The sequence below is a fragment of the Haliotis rufescens genome, unplaced genomic scaffold, assembly GCF_023055435.1.
Source record: "Haliotis rufescens isolate VD_foot unplaced genomic scaffold, xgHalRufe1.0.p SCAF_112, whole genome shotgun sequence".
NCBI classification, from domain to species: domain Eukaryota; kingdom Metazoa; phylum Mollusca; class Gastropoda; order Lepetellida; family Haliotidae; genus Haliotis; species Haliotis rufescens.
The window spans coordinates 463,414-488,153 of NW_025963794.1; the positions used below are offsets into that span (position 1 = coordinate 463,414).

At 40.8% G+C, this 24,740-nt stretch overlaps 1 protein-coding gene across 1 annotated transcript in view; it reads left to right on the forward strand.

The window, feature by feature from the left end:
- Nucleotides 1-24,740, forward strand: part of LOC124134560 (multiple PDZ domain protein-like) — a 314,294-nt gene that overhangs the window by 120,696 nt on the left and 168,858 nt on the right. Inside the window, exons 7-11 of the mRNA XM_048393058.1 lie at nt 7,014-7,148; nt 14,776-15,090; nt 16,509-16,626; nt 18,962-19,053; nt 20,361-20,496. Coding sequence (XP_048249015.1) covers nt 7,014-7,148; nt 14,776-15,090; nt 16,509-16,626; nt 18,962-19,053; nt 20,361-20,496 — 796 coding nt within the window. The remainder of the gene's footprint in view (nt 1-7,013; nt 7,149-14,775; nt 15,091-16,508; nt 16,627-18,961; nt 19,054-20,360; nt 20,497-24,740) is intronic.

Here is a 24,740-nt window from a genome sequence, read left to right on the forward strand (position 1 = left end):
GCGAAATAGAACCACTTTGAAATTAATTGTATCAGAGCAAATATGGAATGTGGACTGCTGAGGCAGGAATAAGTGGCAGTCATTTCAAGATTGTCCCCGGGGGATCTTACTGCCCCTCATCCTTGATGATGGCGATTGTTGCAAGCTGCTATGAAGACACAAAATCCACCAAGCAGAAACTGACAGACGTGTAGTCGGAGGTCTCTAGAGGGCCACTTTATGGTTGTGTTATGCACTCGTTTGAGACATTGATTTTGCTTAGCCTGTTTGAAGCTTTCTGTCCGTCCTGCCATTGTTTCTACAAGGTTGACTTAATGGATATGTTAATCACTGTTTTCCAAGCTGTTTGGGGTATAACTGTCATAAATTCACTTTCATCTGGTACTGATTTCTGTGAGTGATTCAACATTTCAGGCAGCTAATAGATTCGGAGACTGGGGTATCTTAGGGTACAGATAGCATCATTATTTGTAATGAGCACTGAGAATGGGACTTTGTCTGGGAGTTTAGCCATTATTCTGTCATGTGGCGTCACACTCTCACTGGTTAGGAAGAGGAGCCATTGTCAAGAGGTGACGTGCGTCGGGCAGTGGTGTTAGCGCCACATAAACAGGACAAGAACACATTCAGTCCGCTGACAGCATGCACTGAAACATGTTTTACATTTCCAAAGTAACACTTCTTTGATGTTTGGTGTCATTTCAAATGGCCTGGCACAGACTCTTTCGAGAAACAGGATCTCGTTCCATGTATAAGAATTTTGAAGGAGTTTAGAGAGTTTGTACAGGCGATATTCCAATTATTGTAGATTACCAGTTTTCGCTCCACATCCTCTGGGGCCAACTTTAATGTGAATGAGGGAGTGAGTATGGTGTAATGCTGCTTTTAGCAATATTCCAGCAATATCACTGCTGAGGACACCAGAAATAGACTTCACACATTGTACCCATGTAGGGAATCAAACCCGGGCCTTCGGTGTGACGGGCGAACAATTTGATCACTAGGCTACGCAACCGCCCCCAACTTTCCAGTGAGGTTCTTGGGAAGCATAGGTCACCAGTAACCCTGATGGTGTGGATTGATGCTCATGCTGTCAGTCTCTGGTTTGTCTCTCAGTCTCAAGTTGGGGGGCACGGGTGGCCCAGACGTCTAAGGCGCCGCGATTCGCTGTGCAGAGTTGCGGCCCTTGGGCATGCCAGAAACCTATGATTGTAGGTTCGAATCCCGGTTCGCCCTGTTTATGTTTCTAGGTTTTTCAGCATCATACCTGTGCTCGTGGGTTTCACTGAAGTGGTAAACGTCTGAGACCTGCATCACTTTGGGCTTTCCTCCGACATTAAGCTGACACGCTGTGATATAACTGGAATACTGTTAAAAGCGGCATTAAACCCAACTCACTCACTCACTCACTCAGTCTCAAGTTACTGTGATACAGCTGATATACTGATGACTTATGGTTTTGAAAGAACATTCACGAACTCTCTGGCACACTTTCTCCCTGGTCAGTTGGGTAGCACTGTGCTTGAGTCCCCTGACAAATGTACCCCACTTTGATATTGCTGGAGTATTGCTGGGATATTGCCAAAAGCAAAAAAAAAGTTGCCTCGTGGTAGGGTAGCCTCGTGGTAGGGTAGCCTAGTGGTTAAAGCATTGGCTGATAAAGACACCTTGAGGGTTGAATCAAATAAGTGAGAACCCGAATCTTGTTGTACCCTGTACTGATAGGGCTGGAATATTGCAAAAAGTGGCTTCAAACCAGCCTCACTCACTCGTACCTTGTGACTCTTGATGACAGTGTCGTGGTGTTGTCAGAAGCTGGAGCTTGTATCCAGGCAGACAGTCCAGGACTGGGTCTGGTAATGTAGTTTCCATGCTGAGTTTGTTCATTGATTTTTGCTAAGAAGGTGTATGTGCATATTTGGTCCCCAGTCGCCTCAACCATGTAGTTTTTTTCATCTGGTTTCATTCCCTGCCCCCAACATGGCCAGTAATCTGTAATGCTAGGCACGTGGCAAACGTCCTATTCGTATTGATTATGAAGTCTCATTGGTGAAGAGGTTTTTAGTCTTTGATAGTTTAATTAAAGAAAGGTTGTTAAAAAAACACAGCATGTCAGGAGACGATTCCCCCTGGATTCATTCTGTATTTCACCCACGAATATCTTTGGAAGTTCCATCGTTATTTCATCACTCAAAATTTGGCCTTGAGATTTGTAGGGAGCATTCTGCTGAAGTGTTTGGATTTTCCTGGCACTGAGGTAGTACAGTGGTGAAAGTATTTGCCTGTCACACAGAAAAAACAGCGTTTGCACAACATGGGTGTAATGTAAATAGCCTATGTTTGATACTGTCTAGGTTTGTATGGTATGGCACAGCACAGTGGTGAAAGGGAGTGCCTGGCACATAGAAAACCAAGGTTTGATTCCCAACATTGGTTCAACTGCCAATGTTTGGTGTTCTTGGCCATGCTATTGTTGGGATATTGCTAAAAGCAGAGTGAAGATGCACTCACTGACAGCAAACTGGACAACAATTCTGGATGTAGAGGTACCTTTCTGGGGTAGTGTAATCAAATCATACTATTGTTTGTGAAAAGTTTAAGAATAACTAAACCATTTGTATTTGTGCAATGAGGGTTGTAGGTCAGAAAAAAACTGAGGATTAGATGATGACGTGGATTATAAGAGAATATATCTGAGTGTCTGTTGATGTCAAATATATCAAAACGAGGCAAAAAGGTTTGAACCTCTGAAGATGACAAAAGATATGAGAGTGAGATTCTATTATCATCCAAAATCATTCTTCCAACTTTGTCAGTGTAAGAGCTGCAGTGGCAGAGAGATAAGTGATGTCATTTGATTGTGACATCATGTTAATCGATGATGTCACAATGGTCTGCCAAGCATTGTGATGCAATTTCATGGTTGCTTTTTCTACCAGGGTGACGTTGTACAAAACAACCTTAGCACTACGACTGTCGTAAGTCTATTTTAATCTATTGGAGTTATGGTCACCTTAGCGCTAAGACTGCTTTGTACAACGGCACCCAGGAGATGTCGCTTGATCTCACCGATGAATAACTCTTCAGGAAGTCAGTGTTGAAGGATTTATTGGGATCTACCAGTTTAAGAATACATTGTAGAAAATGAGGACGAGGTGGTGATGTGGCTAAATGTGTCATTGTTTCACTATGTTGTTGCTCATACTATTAACCACTAGTTTGCCTGACCCAGACGGTATTACTTACTGGCCAGCCATAATGCTGACTGTATAAAACAACATCCACTCTAACCATTTTTGTTTTCTAAAAATTTCCAAATGCCACTTCAGAATCAAAATCAAGATGAGACCACGTTCTGTTCTTCTTGCTTGTTTTGATGTCAGTTCTGTGTAAAGAAGCATTCGTCTGAAATGCTTACGTTTGATTTGATTTGAATGGTAAATATACAAGCGTCAAAAGAGAATTGCATTATGAGAAAATAAAGTTTCCATCCCTTCAAACATTGTGACTATAAAAAACCTTTGGGCTTTCATTTCCCATGTTCCACACAAAACCTGTTTTTGTGTGTCCCATTAAGGGCATCATTTTCTCTGCGTTGGTCACACATATAACATCTGATGGATTGAATGATAATTCTTACAATAATTCAAAGCTCCAAGAGTAGAGGTAAGCTGAGCCACCTTTTGGTTAAGTTTCCACCTTGACGGAGACCCAGATACAAAGCAAACAAGCTCCCTTCCAAAGGCCTTTTGTTGATCTGGCGTAGAGAAATACTTGAGTGATAAATTGAATTGATCCTATAGACCATTCCTTGATGTGTTGGTGCAATTCTACTCCTTTGGACTTTATGGATTTGTCAAACTTTTATCGTCAAGACCAAATCAAAATGTTCACAGATCAAAAAGCATTGGTATTTTTTCCTGAATTATTTCACAGATGGGGAAACCTAGATTCTGGTGTTTTGTTTTCCTTGTCAGTTTTTCATGGCGGCGTATTCGATTATTTTTCTGATAGAAGAATTTGAAAGGTTCTTGACATGATTGGCAATTTTGTGGTTCAACAGTGGAACAATTAAATGTGGCTATTTAGTCTGAAGTGGAGGAATCAGGTGAAGAAACAAGAGTTCATGGATTGAAGTGGACTTGTTAATACTTTATACACAAATTAGGAGGGTTTATTTGGCTAATCTGTCATAGCATTCAATGTAAAGCCCTTTGGGGTGTGCGGATAGCATGTTGAAACATTGTGACTCACTGAAACATTGTGACTCACAGAAACATTGACTCACTGAAACATTGTGACTCACTGAAACATTGACTCAGAAACATTGACTCACTGAAACATTGTGACTTACTGAAACAGGTTCAACGTGACCATTTTCAGGTTTCATGTGAAACATATTTTAACTCTTTCATCTGGTGTTTGCAAACATATCAATTCAAAACTTCCATTTATGTGTAACAAGATTTGCTGCTAGAAATTATTCCAATGCTTTATTGATGAAGGATCATCTAATGATGCTCGTGCCTTTTTGTTTTATATCAAGGCATTTTCCAGTTTGATTTCTTTTGAAATGTAAATCTTTGATAATCAGGAGGCCAAGTTTTGTAGTGTATGGGTTTCTTACCAGTTTTCTGCCACAATGGCTCAGTTGTGAGTTGCCAGTGCATAGAGCATAGAGCCTAGAGTGCAATAGTATTCCCACAACATGACATAACCGGACAAATGTTGGAACCAACTTTTATGAGTAGAACAGGAAAACCAGAGATCATTAAATTGAGCATTGTGCCAAAATACTTTGCAAGAAATCTCTCCAAATGGAAATTTAGCGCAAGTTTTGGTGAACCTAATATTGTAGCATTCATTCAATCACTCTGCTTCCTGTTCTTTGTTGTTAGGTGGTACCAAGGGGCTCGTTGGCAGCAAGAGCTGGGAGATATACATAAACATGCTCATATTTGCCATTTATTGGTTCTTGTTCGTGTATATAGCGACTCTGTCGGGATTACATATAGGCTTGATACATCATTGGAAGGGTTTTATGAGCTTTGTTTTGGTTTGTGTCGCTTTACTTTGTGACTAGGGTTTTTATCAGTACCTCAAGTTGGATGCGATAAATATCATTGTTTATGTCAAAGTTTGTTTCTCTCATTTTTGAATGTGCTGCAGAACTGCATCAACTGAACATATTCCTGTCCCAGGCATGTGTTTGAGCTGAGCAGTGTTCTAGATCTTAGCACATTCAACTGAGCAATGTTGCCTATCTGGGCTTAAGTTGTAACTGAACATGTTCCTGGTCTGAGCAAATGTGCTTGAACTGAGCAATGTTATAAAACATTCTTCAAATGAGCAATATTCCTGATCTGAGTATCTTCTTGAACTGAGTTTGTTCCTGGTCTTAGCACATTCTTCAACTAAGCAATGTTGCTGATTTGAAGATTCCGGGTTAGGATAGGTCTTCAGCAACCAATGCTTGCCGTAAAAGGTGACTATGCTTGTCGTAAGAGGCAACTGACGGGATCGGGTGGTCAGGCTCGCTGACTTGTTTGCTGCATGTCATCGATCCCAATTGCGTGGATCGATGCTCATGATATTAATCACTGGATTGTGTGGTCCAGACTTGATTATTTACAGACCGCCGTCATATAGCTGGAATATTGCTGAGTGCGGCGTAAATCAACAAACCAACCAACAAACTAAGCAATGTTCCTGATCTGAAGATGTGCTTCTACTGAGTATGTTACTGGCCTGAGATTGTGCTGGATCTGACCATGCTTTTAATATGTTACATAAGCTGAAGTAGGGATACAACATTGGAAGATGTGACCCTGACCCATCACAACTGGGTATACGAGCCAGCTTGAAGTGTGTCCACTCTGCTGTCTCAGTGTCTGCTTTGTGGGACTGCAACAAATCCTGGCAATTTCTACTCAGCTAATCTGGTCATAATACCCTGGCTTAACAACCTGTCACTTCCAATTCCACCAGCAGCAGCCAGGACAAACAAGGAATTATATATGTCTTGCGGATGGAATAACACCTGGAATTCTCCTTATGACTCTGGAGTAAAGACTGGGCAGATATGAGTCCATGCTAACAAGACTAATCATCCGAGGTCGCAACTATATAATTGGAATTGCATCCTTTTCATTGCCATTCCACCTTTCCTTATAAAACAATTTGTTCTGGAGCAGAATTACAGCACAGCAATGTTTGTTGAAACTTGAGAAGTTTGCTTGTATACTTTTCAACTGAAGGCTGATGTGATGTCTGAAATAATTAACAAATTAATGTTCAAATGGTCAATAGGTCAAACCAAGGACAAATATAGAGTAGCGTATTTTCTTGAGTATAGTGCGCACCCAAGTTTAATGCGCACCCCCTTTATAGTAGTGGATTCAGTATTTTTGAGAAATCTTTTTTTTTTCGAATATTATGCGGTAAATGAAGGGGTGATAAGAAATTTGGTCAGTACAAATTTGAAATTGGAGATAAAAAATCACCAGACATGTTGGTTTACCGTTTAAATTGTATTTTGCGTTCTGCTAGGCATTGTTTTACATGTAGGGATTAAGATTACCTTGTGTATTTTCTTGTAAACTCAGCAGGACACAGCAATCTTGGAACACGTTTTCTTGGAATCAACCAGTGATTCGGTTATAACTTACTTGTAACTGTGTAATGGTTATTCCTTGTGAGTCATTCAGGCTTACACACGACCATTTGTCTGTTATTCCCATGACTACTGAAACACTGGAAGTACTGGTACTACTTCGGTTATCACATACATGAAGACCAGGCTGAAATGATTTCAGTTCAAAATGTCAGCACCAGAGCATAATCAGTCATGAAGTGCCTCTGATAGTCCGTACTTCTATGACGCAAACCCTTTAAGTGGCCGGTGAAAACGATGACATTATCATCTTTTGTTTGTATCATTATGTTTTATCTTTTGTGTGTAACAAGTGTATTTTTTGTTTGGTGTTTTTTAATGTTTTTTTCTTTCCTTTCAGCTAAGCACCGAATGGACCCAAATTGAAGTTATTGATCTTATTAATGATGGAACAGGCCTTGGATTTGGAATCATTGGAGGACGAAGCACAGGGGTGGTTGTCAAGACTATATTGCCGGGAGGCGTGGCAGATGTGGTGAGTGCACTAGTCACGATGGTAGTCAGAGATAATAAACACTACTTTTGAAGTCAGGTTTTCCTCACGCCACAGTTGGATATGTCAATCATGTCACACTACTGTGATACAGACAGATATGTACACCATCAATGTTATATATATATAGATATATATACATACATAATTGCACACAATTGTGTTACAGAGAGATTTATCACACTCCACTGTGTTAAAGAGAGATTTATCTCACACCACTGTAGTTCAGACAGATTTATCTCACACCACTGTGTTACAGACAGATTTATCTCACACCACTGTGTTACAGACAGATTTATCTCACTACACTGTGTTACAGACAGATTTATCTCCTTGCACCACTGTGTTACAGACAGATTTATCTCACACCACTGTATTACAGACAGATTTGTCTCACACCACTGTGGTACAGACAGATTTATCTCACTACACTGTGTTACAGACAGATTTATCTCCTTGCACCACTGTGTTACAGACATATTTATCTCCTTGCACCACTGTGTTTCAGACAGATTTATCTGACACCACTGTGTTACAGACAGATTTATCTCACACCACTGTATTACAGACAGATTTGTCTCACACCACTGTGGTACAGACAGATTTATCTCACTACACTGTGTTACAGACAGATTTATCTCCTTGCACCACTGTGTTACAGACAGATTTATCTCCTTGCACCACTGTGTTTCAGACAGATTTATCTGACACCACTGTGTTACAGACAGATTTATCTCACACCACTGTGTTACAGACAGATTTATCTCACACCACTGTTATAGACAGATTTATCTCCTTGCACCACTGTGTTACAGACAGATTTATCTCACACCACTGTATTACAGACAGATTTATCTCATACCACTGTATTAAAGACAGATTTATCAAACTCAAATGAATCTGTACAAACATCACTTTTGTAAAGAAAATTTGTGATAATATTAGCATTTGAATGATTTCTGCTTTTTTTCTCATTAATATGAAAAGTTGTTCTATAGTAGTGGATTCAGTATTTTTGAGAAATCTTTTTTTTTTCGAATATTATGCGGAATTTTTTTTATCTCACACCACTGTTATAGACAGATTTATCTCCTTGCACCACTGTGTTACAGACAGATTTATCTCACACCACTGTATTACAGACAGATTTATCTCACACCACTGTATTACAGACAGATTTATCTCATACCACTGTATTAAAGACAGATTTATCAAACTCAAATGAATCTGTACAAACATCACTTTTGTAAAGAAAATTTGTGATAATATTAGCATTTGAATGATTTCTGCTTTTTTTCTCATTAATATGAAAAGTTGTTTCAACAAATGTTCAAGTATTGAGACGATAATCATTTTTTCTCATATAAATTTAGTGGTCCATGGTGAGTAAAAGCACCCCTCAATTAGCATGTTCCAAGATCCCAACATCAATTTTGCTGTTCCTTTTACAAGACCATGATAATATTCAATCCCACACTTGTGATTGACAGAATTCTGACCCTGTTGGTACCTAATTTCACTTTTGTAGCAGACAGCATTAGCGGCCATTTTGAAATGCCTCAAATCTGTCTTTTTCACTTGAACAGTCTAGGCAGAGGTCGATCACAAAGATCTCTGCCTTTTCCAGTAATTACGGTCTTAATGGCTCTTTAATTCCATCAGAGCATGTGATGAAAGTTCTATAATTACATTGTATTATTTGATGGCGTTTAAATCTGGCTGTCTCCTCTGCCATCAGATGTCAAGCCACATTTATTTCTCAGCACAGCATCAGTGTCTAAGGAGTGAAACTCATCTTCTGTTGTGCCCTCGGACAGGTCATTGTCTTTAGAAGAATACTTGGGGCTAATGTGTCAAACTGTAGGGTTGGCTTGAAAGACATTTACGGCTTTATCATGTTTATGGTTACGTTAGTAACTCTTTCTCTCAGATCAAGTTTGTTTTGTGTGCAAGCTCTGAAATAGGAGATCCTACTCATTTGAAACCTCTGTAATACTTCATGTTCCATTTCTGGTTGTGATATTATTATCTTTCAGTTAGAGAAGGGAAATCAAAATGTAATAACTCTTAACAAACACCAAATTGGGAGATTTTCTGTCGGATTTGTTTAAAATTCATATGAAGAAATATTGCAATGGACTTTGAATCATATTGAAATGAGTGAGTGGGTGAGCAAGTTTGGTTTCGCGTTGCTTTGATATTTTTAATTGTAATCCCGTGATTGATATCATGAGCATTGATCCACGCAATTGGGATCGATGACATGCATCAACCAAGTCAGCAAGCCTGACCACCCGATCTCGTTAGTCGCCTTTTACGACAAGCATAGTCGTCTTTTACGCCAAGCATGGGTTGCTGAAGACCTATTCTACCCTGGATCTTCACGGGTCCGGGTATGGTACTGACAAACCTAGAAACATGATCAGGGCAAATCTGGCACTCAAATTCATGATCAGGTTTCTGGCATGCCTACGGAGCTCCACAGTGAATTGTGATGTGTCAGATGACTGGGACAACAGTGTGCCCCACAAAATCAGATCACCAATGTCAAATTTGGTTTGTGAAACATTATCCAGAAGATAATGGCCAAGATGATATGGAATACTTAGTCATTAAAATATTAGGGGTGAAACGATAAAGCGAGGTCAGGATACGATACGTATCAAGATACGATGTGTATCGTGATTCACAATTTCACGTCAGAATACTTAGTCATTAAAATATGAGGGATGAAACGATACAGCGAGGTCATGATACAATTTGTATCGTGATACACAATTTTATGTCAGATCAGCTTCCAAAGGAAAAGCTAGCTGTAGGCACATGTGCGAGGTTGCTATTTGTAGTCGTGAACTTGTAGTTGTAAGAACTTAGTAGTAAGTAATATATTTTTGCAAATGTATCTTCTTGTATCGATAAAAAAAATGTTTTGTATCGTCGCATGAAAACCTACGATGCACTGGTGTAGCATTTCACCTGTATGAAATGATGACAAACTTTTTTTCTTGTGTCTCCTTTCCTTCTTGCTGGAAGATAAATATAGTCGTGATGAGGATGTGAAGCTCGATGCTGATCTGGAGGATGTCCATTATGTGAAACCGTACTCATGCCACGGAGCAGATGGCGGTCTTCTCACATATCGTGTTCTTCCACCGAGGGGGAAGTCAAAGAGTCATGGCCAGGAAGTGATGCCAAACAAAATCAGTTTCTTGTAATAGAGGACCTTGGTTAAGAGTCAGAACAAAATTCAAAGCATGGAGCTCAGAAATAATTTTCTTTGTAGCTTTGATTGTGGTTCTCTGATTCGAGATTGTACTACTTATTGTTTGTGATGAGAGATTGTATTTGGTTCCTGGGCTCACATGCACAAGGCGATCTTAGCGCTACGACTATTGTAAACCTATGTTATAGTATGGGAGTTATGATCATCTTTGCGCTAAGATCGCTTTGTGCAAGTGGGCCCTGGTCTATTTCTTTGTCAAGATCAAGTATCAACAATGTTGCATTATTACAAGAAATTAACAGTTTGCATCAGTTTCTGTCATTGTCCGTGTGGACCTTGGGCATCTATTCAGGATGAGTCTCTATACAGGTGACTTCGGGAAAAGGCCTGGAATTATGACAATACATTGAACAACATTGAACATTGGTTAAGTGGCATGAAATTGGTATGTTATTTGAGTACCAACACTGGTTTAGAGAAGGCGTAAGAGCAGAGTTAATCATAGTCACTTGATCCTTGAGTGGCATTTAGAGGTTGGCTATGTACTGGTAAACTAATGATTTCATGGACAGGAGAAGTTGACCATCCGTATTATCTTGTCTTTAGTTCTGCAACCACAAATTAGCTTTGGTACGAGTGAACTCCTGATGGAAGATTAGTCTCTTGCAGTCTCAATAAGTTGTGCAACACCTGCCATACTAAAAAGTAAATACTCCAGGCAAACAGAATGACGGTGAATGCATTGATCAGTACTGAAAATGCCATGTCCATCTGAGGATGTATGAAGCCTTTGATAATATCCACTGCAGCCTTGTCTTGTAGTAATATTGACATCAACTGCTGGGACATTCTTGCCCTGTTGGCCATACTGAAAATTGCTTTTTCACATTTCATATCAGTATTGATACAACAGATGTCATGTGTTCATCGACTTATTAATGAAAGTTTATAGTCATTACAACAAATCAATGGAAATGTTTGAGTCTTATAAGACGATACGTCTTTTCATTATTTTTCAGTTGTGAACCATAAATTAAGTCCCTTGGCGCCTTCTTCAGGAACATTGCGTTTTAATACAGTAATCCTCCAATATGGAGATTTGGTAGCACTTGTGTAGGAATCATATGATGCACTTATTACTGTTAAAATTTCTATTTGTCAAACAAATTGCTCCAGCCTGATTCCATTGAAATTTTTGAAGGATTTGTAGCTGTAATCTTTAGACACAAGGCTGTCCTGGTAAGAGTCCGATGTTGAGATATTAACATGTGTGGTACAAAGATAGAAAAACCTGTTCCCTCTACAATCTTCATAATAACATACCTAAGATGGGGCTTCAAGGTCAAAGACCCTCAAGTATTTTTTGGATTTGTCCAGTTTTGTAAATACGTGTCATTTAGAGTACTTTCCTGACAACTAGGCAATGTTGGGGCTCACATGCATGCAGGCTTCAATTACTTTGGGATTGCCTTGAATGTTTTCTGGGCATTCACGCTGAGTACACAAAGCGAGAAATTGTGAGCAGTGAATATTGGTCGTGAATGGCTGAGATAAAGGGACTTAGTACGAGCTGGCAAACATGATCGGTTGAGGTTCCCACCATTGATCAGTAGTTGTCAGGATGTCAGCTTCGCAGTGTTTGTTTAGAGACATGTCTGACAAGAGACACAAATTGTTACAGTATCTGACGTGTACGTTGATTTTTGAGTATTTTTTTATCCTTTGAAGGCAGATTTGTAATCTCAAGATATGATATATCAATGGTGTCTCATGTTTGCTTTCCCCAGAAGGCTCTGAAAGTGAAACTCCCTTTTACTTTTTTTTCTTTTTGTTTTTGTTGAAATATGAGGATTTAACAGATCTCTGTGGAACAGGTCATCGTCCTCAAAGGGTCCTTTTGCACCAATATTCTAGATCATTGTGGTCATTGTTTTATTAATCTTTTCACCATGGGGAGTCTTGGTTAGAATAGGTCCCCAGCATTGCCTATGCTGGTCGTACCAAATGGATTAAGTGTTCAGTCTTGGTGTTTGTTTGTTTATTTGTTGTTTAACGCCACACTCAGCATAATATTCCAGCTGTATGATAGCGGTGTGTAATAATCAAGTCTGAACCAGACAATCCATTGATTGACATCATGAGCATTGACCATGTAATTGGGATACGATGACATGCATCAACCAAGTCAGCGAGCCTGACCACCCGATTCCCTTAGTTGCCTCTTACGACAAGCATAGACACCTTTTACAGCAAGCATTGGTTGTTGAAGACCTATTCTACCCCGGATCTTCACGGGTCCCAGGCTTGGTGACTTAGTTGATTGCGTGTGATCGTACCCAGACAGCTTAGATCATTGCTGAGACAACAAAGAAATAGTAATAACAAATATTTATTAATTTTTAAATGCAAGATGGTTGGCTAACCTAAGTGGTGCCATGGATCTTGATTGTTGATTATTGAGAGCAGTTCAAATATTATATTTTCTCCAAATATAAAGCTGTCATTGACTACATACTATAAACAGTGTCATCACATTCAGGTTAGTCCTTTTTTGGTGAAAGGGGTTGTGGGCAGGCCTATTGTAGTTAGAAATCCTGTTTCCAGATTTGAAATGGCTGGAATGATGCAGAACATGCTCTCTTGATGATAGTGGATCATACAGCACAACAAATGTGATCAAATATGAACTTTCTGAAACTAGAATTGGGTTCAAGGTAGTGTTTGTTTAGTTCATTGAAAGTGCCATTCTTATTGATCAATGAACAATAAATAAGAAAAAGATCTTTATGACAAATGATAGTTGCCATTGCCAATACAACTTCTGAGATATGGATAAGTCCGCCATGATTAGAGGTTGAGGTGAAGGTTGATTGTGTGACAGCTGACCCGATTCAGTTGAGCAATTAACCACCTTGACATTGAAGTGTTGACATAAACCTCCAAACGAAAACTACAGTGTGTGCCGTGTGATTATGATTGAAAACACTGCCATCAGAGAGCGATGTGGAACATCATCAAAAGATCAAAGCTGTTTCTTAGCTAAATATTTGTCAGCTGTTTTCTGAAGCATGGTTATTTATCTAAGTTACGTATCAGGTACTGACCTGAGTATAACGGAAGACAGACCAGGGACGGAGACTTCCACTGAAGAAACCCTCCAGAACATCCCGGGCTCTCATTGTCTGTTTGCCAGGAGCATTCACCTCAGTCTTAGTTGTATCCATTGAAAAGACCAAGTCAAGAATGTTTGGGTTTTCTTTCTGTTTTGGATGTTTTTTAACAGGTATAAATGAGATTGAATAAATGTTAATGCCATTTGCATCCAAGGGTGCGTACAGATTGGTCACCGAACTGGTTTTTTCTTTGTGAAAATTGACTGAACCAAGAGCAAGATTGAAGATTAAAAAAGTGGGCCTACGACATGAGCTTGGAAATGTCAAGTTCGATCATGGCAAACAGAACGAGACATCTTGAAATTAAAGTTGAAAAACGAATTGTAGTAAATTGAAGTCTTGAAAGAAATACTAATTGTTTAAAAGTTTTTTCATTGGCTGTTCCATGAAGTAATTACCTGATGGATTATTCTGTACGAGTACGGAGGCACTGAACCTACACAGACAGGAAGAAAATTGAATCCCTGCAGGCTTTTATTTCATGTTAATTATTTGTTTTATTTCTTAGGTAACTCAGTTTTTGACCCTCCTTGGGAGCATTAGACCAATGTGGAATACAAACTTTGCTTTTGGTATTCATAGCCCGGTAGGAAGAGATAGTAATGTGACTGTTAGGCTTCTAGCGCCTCACAGGCAGCTTGGGTTGTATTCTCCCCAGGGAGCTGATAATGAACATTGAGTGTGCACTGATCCAGAATGAAAATCGAGTGCACACTGATCCATTGACTGGGTAGTAATGTCGCACATTGAGCATGCTTCAGAGTGTGGGTTTGGCGCATTATTTATCTGAACATTATTATTATGATTCTTCTTCTTCTTTCTGAAAATTTGTATGTGATTTTTTTTGTTATTCTGGCACGTTCACCTTCTCCCTCTATGCCCACTGTGTGCCTGGGGTGGCACTGGTGTTGTGTGATATTACAGACTTATACTGAAATGTGTGTACTTCAGGTCCCACAGCTGTTTGTACAGTCAACAGAGTAACAAGTACAGACAGCTTCATGGATGCGGAAGAGAAAATGTGTATCCACTGCATTTGTAGAAAACAGTCGAAACAGTGAGATTTACATGATAGGAATAACTTGTCTGTTTGTTTACTGTGCCATGAGGTTGTGAAAAGAGATTCCCCCAAGATGAGATGAATTTCTGTTTGTTTTTGTGATATATAATGTATATTGAGTTCAGAATTAAGTATTTTTGCTTTTCTTTCCAGGACACACGGCTGCGAAGTGGAGATCACATCCTTCAGATCGGAGAGGTGAATGTTCGAGGAATGGGGTCAGAACAGGTGGCCCTGGTTCTCCGGCAGTCTGGGAGTAATGTCCGCCTCATCGTCGCTCGGTCAGTGATGGAGCCCCCACCCTTCCAGATCCCCCATGCCCCAGTCGTCCCCACCCATCTCCTTGATGATCACCTGGATCAGATCAACGCCATCATGGCCATGGACTCCCAGGAGAACCTGGACATGAGGATGCAGGAGGAACAGTCCATCAGGAACATCATGGCTGGGCAGGTGCAGGTCCACCCGGTAAGCCTACACTCACACAGATAACACCATCCCCTCAGTAAGCCTACACTCACACAGATAACATCAGGAACATCATGGCGGGGCAGGTGCAGGTCCACCCGGTAAGCCTACACTCACACATATAACACCATCCCCTCAGTAAGCCTACACTCACACAGATAACATCAGGAACATCATGGCGGGGCAGGTGCAGGTCCACCCGGTAAGCCTACACTCACACTGATAACATCAGGAACATCATGGCAGGGCAGGTGCAGGTCCACCCGGTAAGCCTACACTCACACAGATAACATCAGGAACATCATGGCTTGGCAGGTGCAGGTCCACCCGGTAAGCCTACACTCACACTGATAACACCATCCCCTCAGTAAGCCTACACTCACAAAGATAACATCTTGAACATCATGGCAGGGCAGGTGCAGGTCCAACCGGTAAGCCTACACTTACACTGATAACACCATCCTCTCAGTAAGCCTACACTCACACAGATAACATCAGGAACATCATGGCTGGGCAGGTGCTTGTTCATCAGGTAAGCCTACACTTACAGATAACATCAGGAACATCATGGCTTGGCAGGTGCTTGTTCACCAGGTAAGCCTACACTCACACTGATAACACCAGCAACATCATGGCTGGGCAGGAGCTTGTTCACCCGGTAAGCCTACACTCACACTGATAACATCAGCAACATCATGGCTGGGCAGGTGCTTGTTCACCCGGTAAGCCTACACTCACACTGATAACAGTAGGAACATCCTGGCTGGGCAGGTGCAGGTCCACCCGGTAAGCCTACACTCCCACTGATAACACCAGCAACATCATGGCTTGGCAGGTGCTTGTCCACTCAGTAAGCCTACACTTACAGATAACATTAGGAACATCATGGCTTGGCAGGTGCTTGTTCACCCGGTAAGCTTACACTTACAGATAACATCAGGAACATCATGGCTTGGCAGGTGCTTGTCCACTCAGTAAGCCTACACTCACACAGATAACATTAGCAACATCATGGCTGGGCAGGTGCTTGTTCACCAGGTAAGCCTACACTCACACAGATAACGTCAGGAACATCATGGCTGGTCAGGTGCTTGTTCACCAGATAACCTACACTCACACTGATAAGATCAGGAGCATCATGGCTGGTCAGGTGCTTGTTCACCAGATTACCTACACTAACACATCTAACATCAGCAACGTTATCGTAATAAAGAAAGGATATGATGTCGATTGATTGCTGTGTCTTAAGAGTTTTCACTAATTGCAGGATAAGTTTATGATATACGAAAAAGATATTACTGTTTGCATGATTGAAAAGAATAATAATATTCATCAATAGGTAGCCTTATACCTAGTATATAATGCTTCATAGGAGTAAGGGGATGTTTATTAATCAGCAGAACAATCATATTTTTCAGCAACCATATGATATGAATGAGGTACCGGAGGTAGAAATCTTTGATGTGGATCTGACCAAGGACAATCATGGACTGGGCATCACCATCGCAGGCTACGTCGGAGGGGACAACACACCTGGTGAGCCCTCACTCCTTGCATCACATACCTGTGAAGATCCAGGGTAGAATAGGTCTTCAGCAACCCATGCTTGCCGTAAAAGGCAACTATGCTTGTTGTAAAAGGCGACTAACGGGATCGGGTGGTCAGGCTCGCTGACTTTGTTGATGCATGTCATCAATCCCAATTGCGTGGATCGATGCTCATGATATTAATCACTGGATTGTCTGGTCCAGACTCGATTATTTTACAGAACGTCATCATATAGCTGGAATATTGCTGAGTGCGGCGTTAAACAACAAACCAACCAACCAACCTTGCATCACACATTGCCTTGTGTTTGTTGTCTCGTACTGACAGAATGGTCTTCAGGCAAGGAAGATTTGATTGACTTGTAGCAAGGTCTTGCAGATAGTCCCACAAAGTGGCAACCTGAAGCATGTATCGCTAATCTCTGCATAATAAGACTGTGTCTATAATTTGTCCTTTATAATTTGTATTATTGCGCTGGTGACATAGCATTATAATCAAAGTTTTGGCCTGATTTAGTATCAAGTCTACATGCTATTAACATGTGTTTCCCCTTGACTTATAATGCTGGGATAGAGCCATTGTGGCTGAAAACAATATGACAGATATTCCCTGATAATGGTTCCTGATTTGTCAGCATTATTCCCTAGACTGTCCAACAGTCCCTGAACCATATTTTCCCTTCAGCCCAGCCCCTGTAATCCTAAATGATGAAGCAAGTCTACATTTTCCACAGGTTCCGAATCTCCCATATCACTGGAGCTCCTTTTCAATTTAAATGAAATTGCTAGTTTCTGTCAAAATTATATGTCTTCCGACACTAATTGAATCTACATGCTCAAGGGTTTTACCAAGACGGTAAATGTCGAAGGCTGCACCAGCTTGGCTTTCTTCATAGTGTTTAGCTGAAACACTTTGATGGAATTGAAATATACTATTGATTGTGTGAGAGGGCTACACAAAGTGCACACTTTTTTAATAAAAAAACCACAGCTGTGTTGAAGGGGGTGTGCATTATCCACGCCATAATGAGTTTTGTTTTTTTCTTTCCCCCAACGTAAAGACATAAACATGAGCACGTAACACCGGAAATACCATGTCAACAAATCCGTACTGGAAGACACAATGTAATCTTGTAATTACACTGTCTGGTTATAAAAAAGTTTTCTTTGAATATCTGGACTTGTAACTTCATTAATTTTATTCAAGATTCCTTTTAAGATTGTTTTCAGTTATTTTGGTGAAATCGTTGTGTAAAGCAATCGGAAGATCGCACAACTCACCATTATTAACAGCAACAACAGTCAGATTACCGCTATTGACACCTTGAAACAAACTTGATACATATTTCATAAATGCCATACTTTGACTCGTTAAAAGTCATATTTGTTGTAGTCTGACGATTCTATGTCAACATGTAGTTCTCATGTGCACGGGAGCCTTGACGATAACTGGCCAAATTGTTCCACGTGAAAAAATATTACTGACAATAGCAATCAGCTGCATTGAAGTGCTACGCTTAGGGTTGTTATTTTTTTAAATATATTTAGTAAAAGATGCAACTAAAATAACATGATATTGGAATATATTATTCCTGATAAAAAATAGTTTCAGATACAACTTTTCACGATCCTTACATCAAAATCCTTTAAAGTTATATCATTGGGTAAGTTTTAACCGAATGACCGCTAGATTCCAAGAGAATGTGTGTTCAACTGATTGCTGTTTCTTGCTTAGTTTATGAGAAAATACACAAGGTAATCTTAATCCCTGCATGTAAAACAGTGTAAAGCAGAACAAAAAATACAATTTAAACGGTAAATCAACATGTCTGGTGATTTTTTATCTCAAATTTCAAATAAGTACTGACAAAGTTTCTTATCACCCGTTCATTCCGGAATTCACTTTGGAAGGGGTACGGTGTAATTTTTTTTTGTGCATCGAATATTTTTTTTCCAAAATACTGAATCCACTAGAGGGGGGTGCGCATTATACTTAGGTGCGCATTATACTCAAGAAAATATGGTATTTCGTAATGGTACATGACTTGAGGACAGGAGCTGGTGGACTTGATTTGAGTACTTTCTTTAATTTACTTTAAATAAAGTTGAACATGCTCCAGTTGCATGGTAACATGGGATACTACTTGCATGCCACTATCTCCCAGCAGGCAATGACACACATTCAGGTCCCACACTCTGACGATACATGGGTCAATAATGTTTTTTATTTTTGTGTACAGCTACGTATTCCTGTGCCTGAACCCAACTCACTCACTCACTCACTCCAATAATGCACCTCTCCCTCGCACTGTTTGCATCTTCAGATGAGGTGTCCGGCATCTTTGTGAAGGGCATCGCTGATGGCAGTGCTGCAGCAGTGGACGGCCGAGTGCAAGTCAATGACCAGATCATCGAGGTGAGACACAGTGTCACACACTCACTCACTAGGGAACAGGATTTATGGTTGTCACGATCTCATCAATCTAGATGTGTAATTTGATCAGTTGACCTAGATGTCTTATGGAAGATCTTGACCACAAGTGCCATAGAGCACTCACTATTTCTGTGTATGACTCTTGGAGAAAAAGCTCGATTTGGTAATGCTGGATATGTGAACATTTTGTCATCGAAAAATGGCTTCCACAGGAGGTATGCATGTGTGAGATCTATTGGATACTAAGCTCGCTCCCCTGTAATACCAAGAGCATAAACGAGGCAGATACCAACTATTCACGTGTTTAAAAAAATTGGTATTAAACGGAGGCAACGTTAGGATTTTCTTTATTACTTTCCATGTATTACTCTTTAACATTTCACTGTCGTGTGTCAATAGGCGGCAGACATCTCCGTGATGCACAGCATGGTCCAACAGAGTTTAACAGAATAACACTTCAAACCCATTACAAGTTGACATATCTTAATTTCATACCATACAACGGCCTACCTTTAGAATTCAGGTGTCTTTCTCACAAAGCTATCAGAGCGCTGAGGTGATCGTAACACACAAACTTTAACACAGACTTATGATTGTCATTCCGCTATGATCACTTTGTGGAACAGACACCTCAGTTCTAAAGCTTTGCAGACCATTGTGATGTCATCTGTTACCATGACATCACAATCAAATGACATCTATGGTAGCTATACTATTGACACATAAGACTCTGCATGGTTATTACTGTTTACAAACTGAAAAAGTTGGAAGAATGATTTCGGATGATAAAAATATAGCAAATATATCAACACTCAATATGAGTATAAACAATATTGGTAATGCTGCTGAATGTATAAACCTTTTTATTGACTCTAACTGATGGACCGTATTTTGTGTAATTGGCACCCCAATCTAATAAGTGCCCATGGCGATATTTGCTGATATATTGGCGAGTGAACAATCCAAATTACCTACCTTTTTGATCGGTCAATGTACACAAGACTTATTTATTCGCGTATAGTACGCACTCGTGTGTTATACGCACCCTTCATTATGGGCAATTAAATTCTGGAAAAATATAACTGTCGTTTATTAACATTTCAGGCTGTTAGCATAATCCATGAAATTTATCTTTCAACTCTTTCTAATTTTGAGAGCGCCCTGGGCACTTATTATGTTGAATACGGTATTTGATATGAAAAGACACTCAGCACTATGGCTGTTGTTGTCCAGACATAGTGTTGGGGGTACAGTGAGAGTCAGGTTCTTGACATGGTGTTTCACCCTAGGTGGATGGCCTGTCCCTCCAAGGTTATTCCAACCACCAGGCTGTGGAGGTGCTACGCAAGACAGGGCAGCTGGTCCACCTGAAGCTTGTCCGGTACCGCCATGGACCCAAGTACGAGAAGCTACAGCAGTACCTGGGTGAGTATAGACCTATGCTGGTCGTAATAAGTGACTAAATGGATAGGGTGTTCAGGCTCGATGACTTGGTTGATTGCGTGTCGTCGTGCCCCAATGGTGCAGATCGTTGCTCATAATATCAATCACTGGATTGTCTGATCAAGACTTGATAATTTACAGACGCCATCATATAGCTGGAATATTGCTGAGTGCGTCATTAAACACTTGGTGGCACACTTGTAAAAGTGTTGACATGTTGTTTAATAACTTTTGTGAAACAATTTTTTCTTGTGGTTTCTTCATTTGATTGTGATCTTGGGAAAGGGGATTATAGTCAAAACAAAACTCGTCTTAAGAGATATCATGAGGACCATTTCAGCCAATGGAGACGCTTGTTACAAAATGCTTATGGGATATTCTGATATCTGCTTTTGTGCTTGAAGTTGAACTTGAGTTGGGTAACTTGAGTTAAAAGTTATATTGGAGCTCTCATCATTCTTCCACTTGACGAAAACAATTTGTAGCTACAATCTCAGATAGCAAGCAGGGCTACCACCATCTTTGTTTAATTACACGCACAGAGAGGATATACACCTCACTCGGGGCCAGCCAAGTCAGCCACATCACACATCTTATCTACCGCTTCCATCATCCCACCATCAATCATCAACCCACCCACCACCACTGACCTCCACCGAGGCCATGACATTGGCATCAATCACAATTTCCGAGCACGTCAGAAATTTCAAAGAATGAACTCCCAACTCACACCTTCTGAAATTTCTAATTTACCAATGAATCTTAGGATTGAAAAAAGTTTTTGGCAAGATCAACATGGACAAGATGGGTGAAAAAATAACTTTCGGTGTAAGAAGTTTGTTTTGGCCCTTTGATCCTTTGAGCAAAGAGTTTGACGGGGTTCGGTAATGAGAGAGCAAACTGGGGCACGTTTGTTGTCTAGTGGGCCAGTGTAATAGCCTTGTAGCTGATGCACATCCCTGATTTCAATCAAGGTTGCGAACCAGGTCGATCACTCACACCCTGTCTAGATAAGACATCAGTTTCGTTCAGTCGTTTGGCAGACATAGCAAAATCAATAAGAACCGTGAGGACTAATTTTTTCTTGACTGGTAATGTCTGGTATTGTTTCACAAGATGGCTGGGATACAGGGAGGTAGAGCATAGACCAGGTTAAACTACATCGACTGGGCAGCACGGGGACAATTTGTAGCTTCGGGGCCAAATTGATACAATAATTGATACATGTTTGGCAGATTTTATTCTGCATCTAATACATTTTCACACTCTTTGGAGAAATCGCAAACAAAGGTGTCATTTGAGATAGAAAGTTACTTGCTACCTTTCATTTGTCTGTCCTTTGAGACATTTGTAGCATCTTGATGAATCAGTATCAGTATCCACGGTCGGCATCAGCATCGGCATCAGCATCAGCATCGGTTGTATGGGTGCAGCGGCCCCAGTCGTCTATGGTGCTGCAGTTTGGTCCGCAACAACCTATGCAGGTCGTAAGAGGCGACCAAATTGATCAGGTGGTCATGTTTGGTGACTCTGTTGATGTCGTTTACTGTACCCCGACGGCATGGATCATTCCCCTCAATATCAATCCCTGGATTGTCTGGTCCATACTTGATTATTTACAGACACCGTCGTTTGGCTGGAACATTGCCGACTTCAAACGAATAAAAACTATAATATTTGAAGGAAGAGAATATATGGATGTCAACTTCTTTATTATGAGGAACACAACGTTTCGGAGTATATGCTTACTCCTTCATCAGGTGAATGATAATATTTGAAGTTCTAACATGATCTTGTAATGTCTGTTTTGCTGAAGCAGCAGATGAGATACAACTCTTCAAGGAACACTTGTAGACTGGCCACACAGTAATGGACAGGCTGCTGGGCCTTTACAATCACTGCTGAAACACATTGTGTACTGTGGGCCTATGGCCTTTCAAGGCAATGAAACAGGTTAATGATACAATGGCTGTGAGGGTGTCGCAACAGTCTTGGTGCAATGATGGCTGCCGGAGGATGTTGATTAGGCTTCCTAATCTTTTTCCTTGGACTATATCTTTAGTCTGTGTTAAAGTCTGATGAGACACTTGTGGCACTGTAAGATTGTCTTGTTGAGAACAGTCCTGAGTTCACTGAAGTAACCATTGCAGCCCTTTCTGTACATACATCTATTGTCTCTTGCATGGAGTCTCAAAGTAACTCAGAACCTCACAGCTTCTCGGGGAGGTGGAACACAGGTGGTCCAGTGGTCTGAGGTTGTGGTCTAAATGTTGTGGGTTGAGTCCAAGATTTTCCCTGATCATGTTCCCTGGTTTGTCAGCTCCATACCCATGCATGGGTTTCACCAAAATGGTAAATATCTACTACCTGGGTTACTTTGGGCTGTCCTCCGTGTCAGGCTGACGTGCTGTGAGGTGCTGGAAGAGATGTAATGTCTGACTCACTCACACATGCTCACACAAAAACTCAACAATTACCACGAACAAACGCACTCACTCACTCACTCACTCACTCACTCACTCACTCACTCACTCACTCACTCACTATGAGGTCGTTTGAATCATACCATTTCACTCCTTCAATCCATCAAGACAATAATACTAGGGACTACAGTATATCTCTCACTCACTCACTCACTCACTCACTCACTCACTCACTCAACACAATTATTCCATGGACTACAGTAACACGAACTGAGATTTTCAGAGCCTGTCTTACCTTGGTAAAATATGACAAACCAATTTTGCCCTTGGAACCATACCAAATTCACAACGTTCACTTAAAATAGACACTAATTGACAGCTGGGCGATTTACTGAGAATTGGGTCAACACAGACCGTGTGAGGAGCCAGGGGAGAGGGCAGTGATCTATCCTGAGATGAGGTTATGGCAGGATGTAGGTTACCATTGATTCTTCAGGTTACAGATTGGGTGTCAACTGGCAATCATACTGGGTAATACCTGGATGACAGACAATGAGAACAGAGACTCCGTGGAAATTGGGAAAAGTCAGCTGATGTCAATGAGATTCTTGTACTATCCTCTGTTCATTGATTTAAGGGGGTCCTTTATATAGGGGAGTCCTTGATATAGGGGAGTCCTTGATATAGGGGGTCATATAGGGGGGTCCTTGATATAGGGGGTCCTTTATATAGGGGAGTCCTTGATATAGGGGGTCCTTGATATAGGGGAGTCCTTGATATAGGGGGTCCTTTATATAGGGGAGTCCTTGATATAGGGGGTCCTTGATATAGGGGGGTCCTTGATATAGGGTAGTCCTTGATATAGGGGAGTCCTTGATATAGGTTGTCCTTGATATAGGTTGTCCTTGATAGGTTGTCCGTGATTTAGGGGAGTCCTTGATATAGGTTGTCCTTGATAAAGGGGGGTCCTTGATATAGGGGAGTCCTTGATATAGGTTGTCCTTGATATAGGTTGTCCTTGATATAGGTTGTCCGTGATTTAGGGGAGTCCTTGATATAGGTTGTCCTTGATAAAGGGGGGTCCTTGATATAGGGGGAGTCCTTGATATAGGTTGTCCGTGATTTAGGGGAGTCCTTGATATAGGTTGTCCTTGATATAGGGGGTCCTTGATATAGGGGAGTCCTTGATATAGGTTGTCCTTGATATAGGTTGTCCTTGATATAAGTTGTCCTTGATATAGGTTGTCCTTGATATAGGTTGTCCGTGATATAGGGGGGTCCTTGATATAGGTTGTCCGTGATATAGGTTGTCCTTGATATAGGTTGTCCGTGATATAGGTTGTCCTTGATATAGGGGGGTCCTTGATATAGGTTGTCCGTGATATAGGTTGTCCTTGATATAGGTTGTCCTTGATATAGGGGGTCCTTGATATAGGGGGGTCCTTGATATAGGTTGTCCTTGATATAGGGGGTCCTTGATATAGGTTGTCCTTGATATAGGGGGGTCCTTGATATAGGTTGTCCGTGATATAGGGGGGGCCTTGATATAGGGGGGTCCTTGATATAGGGGGGTCCTTGATATAGGTTGTCCTTGATATAGGGGGGTCCTTGATATAGGGGGGTCCTTGATATAGGTTGTCCGTGATATAGGGGGGTCCTTGATATAGGGGGGTCCTTGATATAGGTTGTCCGTGATATAGGGGGGTCCTTGATATAGGGGGGTCCTTGATATAGGGGAGTCCTTTATATAGGTTGTCCTTGATATAGGTTGTCCTTGATATAGGGGGTCCGTGATATAGGGGG